This window comes from Triturus cristatus, chromosome 10 (assembly GCF_964204655.1).
Source record: "Triturus cristatus chromosome 10, aTriCri1.1, whole genome shotgun sequence".
Taxonomy (NCBI): domain Eukaryota; kingdom Metazoa; phylum Chordata; class Amphibia; order Caudata; family Salamandridae; genus Triturus; species Triturus cristatus.
The window spans coordinates 1231155105-1231167611 of record NC_140593.1 but is presented as its reverse complement, the minus strand read 5'-3'; the positions used below and the strand labels follow the sequence as shown (position 1 = coordinate 1231167611).

General features: G+C 49.1%; 1 protein-coding gene across 2 annotated transcripts in view; it reads right to left on the bottom strand.

Annotated features, from left to right (window-relative positions):
• Window positions 1-3868: 3868 nt before the first annotated feature.
• Window positions 3869-12507, bottom strand: part of ALAS2 (5'-aminolevulinate synthase 2) — an 85871-nt gene continuing 77232 nt past the window's right edge. For both annotated transcript variants that reach the window (XM_085629830.1, XM_085629831.1), the window contains exons 10-11: window positions 4532-4694; window positions 3869-4337 (exon numbers count right to left, since the gene is read on the bottom strand). In XM_085629830.1, the coding sequence (XP_085485956.1) occupies window positions 4174-4337; window positions 4532-4694 (327 nt within the window). In that variant the 3' untranslated portion in view covers window positions 3869-4173. The remainder of the gene's footprint in view (window positions 4338-4531; window positions 4695-12507) is intronic.

Genomic DNA, 12507 nt, shown 5'->3' with positions numbered 1-12507 from the left:
TACTGCTGGAGCTCAGGCTAGGGCACATCTACCTGAGGCTGGGTCGATCGAACAACAGAAACACTGGTCTCGAGCACACCACTGCCTTTTTCCGAGGCGAAGGAGAAATGCCTCGGAGAAAGGCAGCGGCATTTTCGGATTCGGGGGGCGTGTTTGTCTTTTAATGGCTGGAGGAGATAATTAGACTTTCTGCAAAAAACACGCCCCCCGATCCGAAAAGGACGGGGCCTAATCGGAATGACGGGACCTCTTCTCCAATGGCTGGCCAGCATTGAAGAGGCCAGCCAATGGAGAACAGGGGAGAAGAGGGGCGGGTTCAAGCCCCTCTTCTCCAAGTCATTAAATCTCGGATCGAGACTGCGCAAGCGCAGCCTTCGAGCCGAGACCTAAAAAACCAGTAGTCTAGTCAGTACTGTTGTGCAGGTGGAGTTTGGTGTCCATTGATTGCATCCGTGGATCACCTGCCGACCCCCGTCAGAGTATATACAAGAACATTCCTCTAGCACCCTCTGGAGCCGTACGGGCCCATGCGGCCAGTAAGGCATCTCTTTCCTACCAGAGTAGGAATTAGATCTACAGACCTTCATGAAACGGGCTCTCCGCAGCCTTTAACACAGTGGGCCATCGGCTGCCCCCTCAAAGACCGAAGGGAACAGGAGCTCAGACCATCCTCCTGAAATGCTTTCATTCCTGTATCCCAGGCAGAACTCAAACGGTGACCCTGCCGCTTCCCTACGCAGCACCACTCTTATAGTCCTCCCCGCTCCATCATGGCTGACTGTCCATGTGTTACCCATCTACCATGGCTTCCCTTTTCTTCTTCTAGGTCGTATAGTCCATTTCTTGACTTAGAGTATTTAAAGTGCAGCTCCTTGCTTCCCTGTACTTGCCTACTGTCACCCCCTTGCTTCCTTTTTTCACTCTGTATTTTTGCTCCGTTTTTGAGACCTGGAAGGGTTTTTATTACAGGAACTGTTCTGTTCTTCTGCTTTGTTTCTCTTCTGGAATTCCTGTTGCCTTTGCCCTGAGCTTCAGGTTTAGCCTGTGGTGTGTAATGCCAATGTTTCCTCCACAGCATTGCGTGCTGTGGTCCTCAGCAAACTACTGGTGGTGGCTTTTGTGCCTTTCTAGTGTTCCTGCTACCTGGTGCTCCTGTCCAGAAGACACACTGTAGTGCCCTGTGTAACTGGGATGAGGTAGGAAAGCGGCACAGTGCCGCTTGAATACAGCACTGACCTCTTGGCGCATCCCAACGTCCTCTACTTTAGTACACAGGATATAAGAGCACGTGACACCTTCCGACATCCAGATGCACAAAACCTCACAACAGACACAGGACCATGGGCTTGATTTAGGTCTTGACAGACGGGTTACTCTGTCACAACTGTGACGTTTTTCCCATCTGCCGAAATGTAAATCCCATAGGATCTAATATAGCCTTATAGCCCACTGTAGCAGGCTATACTGGCTATTAGAGGCCCGCTCCCGCGTTAATGGCCCAAGCCGAAGGCAAGGGACTTTAACAAGGGAGCGGGACTTTAATAGCTGCTATAGCCCTGCTACGAAGGGCTATAAGGCTATTAGAACATTCTGCCACTAGAGGGCAGAATGTTCTAACAAATAAAACAAAGGCCTCTCGAAGGGATTTAAGTCCCCCTTGGGCTCCCAGAAGTCTTTGTGAAAACATTGGAATGTTGCTCTGCGGCCTTTACCGGCCGTAGAAGCAGGGACCACTCCATTGTCTGCAACGGAGCTCCCATCATTCCAATGTTCTAATGGAAATTATACTTCAACGGACGGGCTATTTGTCACCGTTGCGACGGAGTAACCCGTCCGCCAAGATCTAAAGCAGGGCGCTTAAAAAGTACAGAATCAGCTGAATGAAAATAAATAGTTTCCAGTTTCCCACCGCAGCTGACTAGGACTCCCTCTCCGTGAGCGCGCACTCGTGTGGGGACTCTACACCCTGCCTGATGGGTACAAGAGCAAAGAGCGCTCAAGAAACAAAGAGATTTCCACTCGCGCGCCTCATCCAGGGCGGCTCAACTGCAGCACAACCAGTGGCAAAGGGACACCATAGCTTGCGCGTCACAACTAATGAAAGTACCGCAGACACGAACTGGTCGAGGGATAGAAGTCCAGAGTTGTGTGACAAAGATCACACCCTCAGTCTTCCCCTGAGAGACTCATCTTTTAACTGGAGAAAAATCCATAAAAAAGGCAAAACTTGCAGAAGTTGATGTTGAGTTTTAATTCAGTATGGTAAACCTCATTTTCATGTTAAAAGCTTGTGCTATTCTCCTGGAAGTGTAAATACTCCACCAGGGGTAATGATATTAACCGGGTGTGGTAAATACCTCTCTCTACTCCGCCCTGTTGTAATAAGGGCCTGCGTGTAGAATTGTGGAGGTTAACCTCTCATTATCGGCCGTACGCTTCTTTGCAGCACCAGACAAAGGAGTTCCTTCTTATGAGGCGAGTCTTTCAGTACATTTATTTTTGGCTTTTCGATTCCATTTCACGTGAGCGCTGCTTTTATCACACCTGATGGCCAGTGTCGTTCCCTACTGTGATTGGCTTGCTAGCTGCCACTATTCAAAGCATTACGTACACTCTGTCTGATGTTGTGACAGGTGTAAAAGTCCCTCAGGAGCATGTTCTGGGTTTTACAATAGAAGGAAGGAGGGCAGTGCCAGGCTGGACAGAGTCTGGGGCATTCCAAACGCCCTTGTTTACCATAAAAGCAGGAAGTGTAGATTCTCTGGGGAGTATACGAGTTCCTTTACAATATCCTCAAAGCGGGGTCTTGTCACAGGGGTCCCGTGGCTACCAGCAGGGATTCATGTCCTCTTTCCTTAGTGAAACCTTTCAGGGGCTTTACTTATTGCCCCAGAGTGAAAGTAATGAAGATGTTGAGAAGCTCATGCAAGTTCTAGGTGGGGTAATTCATGCAAGAGATAACACAAGTGTATCCTTCACAGTAAAGAGCGCATTAGACCAGCCCCGTGCAGCGTAGAATGGATCCACGAGCATGTTTGCATCAAGCACTCCTTGAAAGAGTGCCAACTTACTGTACTCCACTTCAGTCTACGCCAATGTACCCTACACCACTCCACTCCTCTGTACGCCCCTTTATTGTATGCCACTCCTACACCAATGCACTCTGCTACTTTACTTTGCACCACTCTACGCCACTGCACTCTACACCAATGCACTTACTCCATTAAACTTTGTTCCACTGACACTTTACTCCACTCTATGCCACTGCACTTTACAGCACTCTACTCCACGCCATTCTGCGACACTACTACACTCTACGCAACTCCCTCTATGCCCCTCTATGGCACTTTACTCCACTATTATATGACACTACTTCACTCTGCTCTACGCCATCCTACTCTACAACACTTTATGCAACACCCTCTATGCCACTCTGCTCTATTCCACTCCACAACACCTAATGTCACTCCACTCTACAACACTACTCCACTCTGACACTGTACTCCACTCTTCACCACCCAATTCTGGGCCCTTCCACTCTGAAACTGTACTCTCTCCAAGACACTCCACTTCACTCCTCTCCTCTCCTCGCCACTCCACTCTACTGTACGGCACTCCACGCCACTCCACATCGCTCTCCTTTATCCCACTAACTCTTAGCCATGCTAAACAGCAGTCACTCTGGTGTACAACATTGCTAATACATATTGGCAAAGCCAATAGCTCTTGCATAGGGGAGACCTATTGGCTTTGCCAATGCTCGTTCTATAAGCAAGTCTGCTTTTGGGGAAGGAGGGCGGCGATTGCTCAAAGCATATTACGCAGTCATAAGCAGTGGAAACCATTGTGGAGTCACTCAAGCAAGGTGTACCAATGGTATACTTTATTATAAGCATCCTCTTCTGGGGCACACGCCGCTCGAGCGGTTGGTTCTCACAACACGTGCTCTCTAAAGCGTTCTTGGGGTTGCGAGGCAAGCGCATGCAGCATTAGGCCTACCCAACCCCGGAAGCCCTGTGGTGCGTTTATTCAAGTGACGGTTGTTCCTCACTGTCCAAGTGCAGGTGTGTTAGGACCAAGCAGCCTAAATGTGACGAGCAGTGCCAGGAAGCAGTTTCACACAGTTGAGTTGGCGGCTCGCGTTGCCCCAGCGGTACAGCGCAAGTGTGGTCTTTAGGCATACATGGTGATGTACTGCGGGCCCATGTTCCCAAAGTAGGAGCGTTCCCACTCGCTCATGAGGTCAAAGTGCAGGGGTCGGTGGCAGAAGTTGCACTCTGCTGCTGAGGGCTGCTGCAGGGGCATTCCCGCCTCCTTCCATGCCTGAACCAAGCTCTCTGCAAATAGGAAAACACAAAGAGGACATGATGAAATACAGTGCATGTGTCAGTCCCGAACACCCCCAATACCCTTGGGCACAGCCATCCACCCTAAAACCCTGGATGAACCCCAACTGTAACCCTAATGGCAGCTGTCACCCAGCCACCAGCCCCCTTCTTCTGGCCACCCTGTGAAGTGCAGGATCACTTACCAACAAAGTACTTCATCATGGGTGGAGTGTGGTGGGGCGAAGGGGCCAGTCTGAGCAGCTCCTCTCCACGTGGGACTGTGGGGTAGTTGATGGCTTGGACGTAGATGTTGTGGTCAGAAAGCAGGAGGTCGCAGATCCTTGTGTTCAGTGCGGCGTTTCCCACCTTGGGAGTTTCAGAAAGTGATTGTCAAGAGGTGTATCCCAACAACCGAGGCCACAACACAAATTCCACAGTCCTCCTTCTCTAAGGTGGTGCAAGAGGTGTATCCCAACAACAGAGGCCACAACACAAATTCCACAGTCCTCCTTCTCTAAGGTGGTGCAAGAGGTGTATCCCAACAACAGAGGCCACAACACAAATTCCTCAGTCCTTCTCTAAGGAGGTGCAAGAGGTGTATCCCAACAACAGAGGCCACAACACAAATTCCACAGTCCTTCTTCTGTAAGGTGGTGCAAGAGGTGTATCCCAACAACAGAGGCCACAACACACATTCCACAGTCCTTCTTCTGTAAGGTGGTGCAAGAGGTGTATCCCAACAACAGAGGCCACAACACAAATTCCACAGTCCTCCTTCTCTAAGGTGGTGCAAGAGGTGTATCCCAACAACAGAGGCCACAACACAAATTCCTCAGTCCTTCTCTAAGGAGGTGCAAGAGGTGTATCCCAACAACAGAGGCCACAACACAAATTCCTCAGTCCTTCTCTAAGGAGGTGCAAGAGGTATATCCCAAGAACAGAGACCACAACACACATTCCACAGTCCTTCTTCTGTAAGGTGGTGCAAGAGGTGTATCCCAACAACAGAGGCCACAACACACATTCCACAGTCCTTCTCTAAGGTGGTGCAAGAGGTGTATCCCAAGAACAGAGGCCACAACACACATTCCACAGCCCTCCTTCTGTAAGGTGGTGCAAGAGGTGTATCCCAACAACAGAGGCCACAACACACATTCCACAGTCCTTCTCTAAGGTGGTGCAAGAGGTGTATTCCAACAACAGAGGCCACAACACACATTCCACAGTCCTTCTGTAAGGTGGTGCAAGAGGTGTATCCCAAGAACAGAGGCCACAACACACATTCCACAGTCCTCCTTCTCTAAGGTGGTGCAAAAGGTGTATCCCAACAACAGAGGCCACAACACACATTCCACAGTCCTTCTCTAAGGTGGTGCAAGAGGTGTATCCCAAGAACAGAGGCCACAACACACATTCCACAGTCCTTCTTCTGTAAGGTGGTGCAAGAGGTGTATCCCAACAACAGAGGCCACAACACACATTCCACAGTCCTTCTTCTGTAAGGTGTTGCAAGAGGTGTATCCCAACTACAGAGGACACAACACACATTCCACAGTCCTTCTTCTGTAAGGTGGTGCAAGAGGTGTATCCCAACAACAGAGGCCACAACACACATTCCACAGTCCTTCTTCTGTAAGGTGGTGCAAGAGGTGTATCCCAAGAAAAGAGTCCACAATACACATTCCACAGTCCTTCTTCTGTTAGGTGGTGCAAGAGGTGTATCCCAACAACAGAGGCCACAACACACATTCCACAGTCCTCCTTCTCTAAGGTGGTGCAAGAGGTGTATCCCAAGAACAGAGGCCACAACACACATTCCACAGTCCTTCTCTAAGGTGGTGCAAGAGGTGTATTCCAACAACAGATGCCACAACACACATTCCACAGTCCTTCTTCTGTTAGGTGGTGCAAGAGGTGTATCCCAACAACAGAGGCCACAACACACATTCCACAGTCCTCCTTCTCTAAGGTGGTGCAAGAGGTGTTTTCCAACAACAGAGGCCACAACACACATTCCACAGTCCTTCTTCTGTTAGGTGGTGCAAGAGGTGTATCCCAAGAACAGAGGCCACAACACACATTCCACAGTCCTTCTATAAGGTGGTGCAAGAGGTGTATCCCAACAACAGAGGCCACAACACACACTCCACAGTCCTCCTTCTCTAAGGTGGTGCAAGAGGTGTATCCCAACAACAGAGGCCACAACACACATTCCACAGTCCTTCTCTAAGGTGGTGCAAGAGGTGTATTCCAACAACAGAGGCCACAACACACATTCCACTGTCCTTCTCTAAGGTGGTGCAAGAGGTGTATCCCAAGAACAGAGGCCACAACACACATTCCACAGTCCTTCTTCTGTAAGGTGGTGCAAGAGGTGTATCCTAAGAACAGAGGCCACAACACACATTCCACAGTCCTTCTTCTGTAAGGTGGTGCAAGAGGTGTATCTCAACAACAGAGGCCACAACACACATTCCACAGTCCTCCTTCTCTAAGGTGGTGCTACTTTTTCCCCACATGTCGCAGAGTTAAAGGGACAACCATAAGCAATGCTGTACTCAGCAATTTATCACAGTCCACCACTGTTGTCAGATCCCAGCTCTCCTCCAGTCGCTCATTGACTGTATATTTGCCTTTGACCCTTCACTGCGATCTGCTGCCCTATGGTCAACTCTGCGCTATACAATGATCAAATACACACACTGGTTATCAATACACCTTGGCGCGGTTGAAAAAGCCGCAGTCCAGTCTGTTGCAGGTTACGTTGCCTTCTTTAAAGCACATCTGAAAACTGTGAAGTCTTCAGTGTCTTTTAGACTGACTTCTAGGAGAGTCAGTGGTCAGTAGGGAAGAGATTTTTTAATGAAAGGAGTCTATTTAAGGTGAACATGTGAATGTTTGTGTGGAAAGTTGCAGAAAATCTCAAGTGGTCGCTGCACCTACTGCCTTGCGTACCCTACAGTGTAGCCTGCAGTTTACGCGTGTGTATAGTGCTCAGGCCATTTTTAGCTGTTGATGCTTTCAAGGTTGTTAAATTGAGTTGCCGTGAGTGCAGCCATATGTTGGGTCGATGATGTGTGGCTGGGCCATCCAATGACTGACACAATCTCACTCACACTTCATGCGAGAAGCTCCACCTCCTTTGGTGAAATCTAGTTGATTTGCTTCTTAGACACCTTGATTCTGGCCTCTGCTGGGGGTGTGGGGTCTGCGAGACAGGCCCAGGCATTGTATGCAGTGTTAAAACTTGTCTTTTGCCTTAAATTCAGTCCCTACTGGATCAGAGCACTAGTTTGGCCCTGGGAGATGTTTACAGTCTTATACCAGTTCACCTCTCAGTTCATCTGCAGATGTGCACTCTGCCTGTACCGCTACATGGCTGAATGTGGACTGGAAGTGGACAGAGGTGAGGTTGGAAGGGGCGGGATAATCTTTTATATTCCCTCACCAGGAATGTATAACTCCTCTGCTTCATCTGTACTCTATTCCTTCTGGTATTCCGTCCGTCTCACTACCCCTCTGCGTTTGCCCTCCATCTCCTCACCTTAGATTCTTCTGGGAGTCTGAACTTTGTGGAATCCTCCTTCCTTGCTCACCTGACATTCATACTTTGAGCTGTTACTAAACGTGTCCCCCCTGTGAGATAGTATTCTGTTGCGATGATGTACAGCACGCTAATACCTTTTGGCGCAGCAGAGCTATATAAGACTGTTACATAAACTAAATCTATATATTTAATGCTTCTGATGGAAACTTCTAACCGCAGATTCCACAGCTTTAGAATATCCCCAGGCTCCAGACTAGATCTGGGAGGTCTAATCGGCATTGGCTCCGTGCGCCAGTGGGTGGCGCTGTGCTGCTCCAATCTGACATTGTTCCGCCCCGGAAGTGACGCAGGGAGCTGCAAATACGCAACCGCTTCCAGCGCCTACATCAGTTATTTTTTTCCGTGCAGGCGTATGCTGGTCTGGATCTCCGCCCCCTCTTTTTCTCTGTTGTTGACGAGGGTTTTTCTTCTCAAAACGTTTTTCTAACCAAGACTATCAGTGTGCACGGGGACCATGTTTTTAGAAGAAAAATTCTAAGTTGATTTTGTGACATTGGCTGGTTGAAAATCTGCATTTGATTAGGAGAAGGTTCCTACATCTCAGAAGCACTTAACATCGTGTTGGTGCATGGATGTATGAATCTTTACATTCAGGAGCCATCCCAAGAGAATGACTTTGAATCTTCCCAGGGGTACCCGATAATAAAGAGAAAAGTACTCGGGGTACACCCGTAAGCCACTTTTTAGTTATTGAACCATCGATGCTATCCAGAAAATATTCGACCTCAAACTCCCGCAGTGGGTTCAGCACCTCAGGGTGGTATTAACCCACCTCAGTGGATGGGACACTCATGATGAAGCGCGCCACAAAAAGTGGGAGAAGTGTCTGCTTCCGATATCAAAGAAGGTTCGGATGTACTCTGAAGACCTAAAAGGAAGGTTCCTACTAGCTGGGTACCTACGATGTCTACTGTCTGATCAAAGTCAGCCAGCCTTCGAAGATGACCGTGGAGACGATGGGATGATCTGCTCCCACATTTTGATAACAATAAACTATACATGGATTTACAGAACATTTTGCACTCCCACCGATACTGGGTTGGCTCCACCCTCACGGCCACCACCTCCCCCCCCAAGAGCATCAATGCTGCTTCGTTCTCTGTGGTGATAAGATGCGCAGTGAAGGTGTTGGACTTACATCTTCCTTCTGTGGAAGTTAACAGAACTGTGCTTACAGAGAGTTTGCAGGCTGGACAGGCTTCCTCTATACCTTTAATACTGTTTAATAGGGCCACAACTGACACATTAATGGGCACCTGGTCTAAGCCTTGTTCTTGCCCACTGTGAACAGACAGGCAGACTCCACACTCTGGCGCCAAGCGGCCTTGATTTTAATTTTACGCAACATCCTACACCAGAAAGTTTGGTGGTACAAGCTTCCAGCAGCAAGGGGTGAACTCCAGTTCATTCTCTACGACTCCTCCCGAGACAGAGTCGAAGAGAATTGAGGCATTTGGGAAATCGATGTTCTAATCAGCCAGCCTAGCCCTAAAGTCGGTCAGTGCCAGCTGTCTGCTTGGATGATATATACCTCTCTTTGGGACATGGTCAACTGGATCTTGCCGGCATTCCCTTGAGAATTATGTGTCTCCATGCTCAAACCATCCAAGATGGTCAGGATGCGGACTAATATGTAATTTGTTTTGGCCTGTCTTCCGTGGGTTGCTTGGGCTGAGTATGGTGCCTTGTGGCCATGCATGAGATTCACAGCATTTTTGGGGTATGTGAAGGCATTCGTCATGGATGTGCCTTTTGACGTAGCTCGCCTACTTGGCGAAAAGACTGATTCTGCCCTGGAATGCTTCAAAGTGAGCCAGGTCACAGCATATTCCTTGGGTCTCTCGACCGCTGCACCACAGTTTTCTCGAAGGTAAGTAGCGTGTCCATTACTATGCAAGGCGCCTGCTTCCTGCAGTGTGCTACATCTCTCAAAAAATAACTGTACCCTTAAAGTCTAACCTTTTAATGATGCCAACTAATGATTTAAAATTCAAATCCTGCCTCATGATAGGAGTCTAAAATAGGAGTTTTGATCGTTGAAATGGTCACTTTAGTATATTTGCCTGTGGGAAGTTATGAAGTAGAAAATGACCTTCCTGAGCTGGGCTTGAGGCTTGTTATCTTATTCTAAGGTGCCTGGTAGTGGGGCCGCAGTGTTCGACCCTCTACCATGCACCTTAACCACTTGAACAAAAGGCGCACTACCTGGGAAGAGACCTGGAGGGACCGGCCCTCCTGGCAGACGGGTGTGATCAGAGCCTGCAGTGAGCTCTTTCACTTAGACCCATGCCTGAGACTTTGGGTCTTGAAGACACTAGTGAAGCCTGACTAGTTTCACTAACACGATACCAGGGGCCCAGTTATAGATAGGTTGCAAACAGAAAAAGTGCACCCAATCATGTAGAATGCGCTGCCCTTGGGGCAGCCGCAAACTTGTGCTGCCCTGGGGGCAGCACATGCAAGTGAAAAAGATGGAGCTGCTTTGAAACAGCGGCTCCGTGCTTCCCTGTGCAGGCGGAAACCCGCCTGCACTTTTACGAGGGGGAGAGATCCCCTTGCAGGTGTGTGCAGTGAGTGACTGCACCCGCCTGCAAGGGGATATCTGGGGGTTCATGGGACCCCCTTCCTCCCTCTCCAGAGGGCTGCCATCAGGGGATGCAGCCAGTGCGCCTCCGGAGAGCTTATGTGCCTCCACGGCTGTGTCTGTGATAGGGCCCGGGCACAGAGGCAAAGGGATTCCCTTATCTAGATGGGGCCACGCCAACATGCAAATGAGGAAACACCCTCTAGTGCCCCAGCTCTATCTGTATTACAGAAGGGGCCGCACAAGTGTCTATTGCCTCTTCTTTAATACATACGTGCCCCGGGGGTGTGCTCAGTGGGTGCACATGCCCGTTGAGCCCCTGGGGCACATTCTGTATTACGGCCCCAGGAATGTCGTCGTAGAGGAACACTCTGGTCTACGTTGACTTTTTTTTTAATTTAGGAGAGTCTTTTTCAGTGGTCTTTTGTGCCATAATGCTTTAGCATGGAATCACCTGTGAGGCACGCTTCCTGTAACCCGCTACCCTAAGGCTTCGAGTCCACCAGGGGCCGTATTACGCAGGTGGCGCATTTTCCTTTCAAAAGGTGAGCCCAGCGCTAACCAGCAAAATGCGCCACATAGTGAATGCGCTGCCCCCAGGGTAGTCGCGAACTTGTGCTGCCCTGGGCGCAGCGCATCCAGGTGAAAAACAGCGGCTGCTTTAAAGCAGACACTCCGTGTTTGACCGTGCAGGCGGCACCCGCCTGCCCTTTCAAGGGGGATTAGAGATCCCCTTGCAGGCGGGTGCAGTGAGTGACTGCACCCTCCTGCAAGCGATGTCTGGAGGGGCCATGGGACCCCCTTTACCCACTGCAGAGGGTTGCTCTTGGGGCACACTGCCAGTGTGCCTCCTGAGAGCGTCTTTGCCTCTGCGCCAGCATCTGTAACACAGCGTGAGCACAGAGCAAAGGGATTTCTTCATCTGCATGGGACATACACCCATGCAAATGAGGGAACGCCCTCTAAAGATAGCACTGATGCATCATGTGTGCCAGCGCTATTGGCATTACAGAAGGTCCCGCACAAGCGTCTGCGGCCCCTTCTGTAATACCAATGTTTCCCAGGGTGCGCAAAGTGGGCGCACATGCCCTTTGCGCCTCCAGAGCACTCTGGTAATATGGCCCCAGTTTGTTAGGAAAGGCGGAATGTACTCCGTGAGAATTAATTTAGCTTTACTAGTTTCATTAAGCCAATGAGATCTCTGGATTGTCATGTAAGAACCTCCCCACACCTCTCTTTCATTGTTCGTGACTTGAGGAAACACAGAATGAATACTGTTCCATTTATAGCTGAGACGGTCCTTGTGATGCGAATAGGCATCGATGCTTCGTGGAGAGGCCACGTCCTGGTCTGTGCCAGCCTGCCTTCTGACTTCAAGTCCTGCCTTACAGAGGACATTGGGGCACATGCATCAAGGCTTTTTGCGAGCGCAAAAGGTGCGATTCGCAAAACAATTTGGCATGCGCAATTTCGGATTTCCTAAATTGCGATTGCATTTAAAGAATCGCAATTTGCGTTTCTTTAAATGCAATGCAAGAATCACTTTTAAATAGCAATTTCAGTATGTGTGGACGCAAATTAACGTAAAATAAAACAAAACGGTAATTTGAAAACACTTTGAAAAATGCACTGAAGTGCATTTTTCAAAGTTTCATGTTACACACACACATGCCCTTAGGTGCACAGTTAAATTTCAGGGGTGCAACAGGGTGTCCTTTTGGCCCCCTTGCACCCTTGAAATTGCATGTGCAATTTGCGAGCACCTATTGGTACTCGCAAATTGCGCATACAGTCTCCCATTCATTCTGAATGGGAAGCTATTCCTTAATTGCGACTCTCAGTTTGCGAGTCGCAATTAAGGAATGTATAGGAATCGCTATCTTTATAGCGATTCCTACATGCATATGCTTTTGCGAGTCCTTAATTGCGATTCCTTAATAATCTCAATTAAGGACTTGCAAATTCCTACCTTGATGCATGTGCCCCGA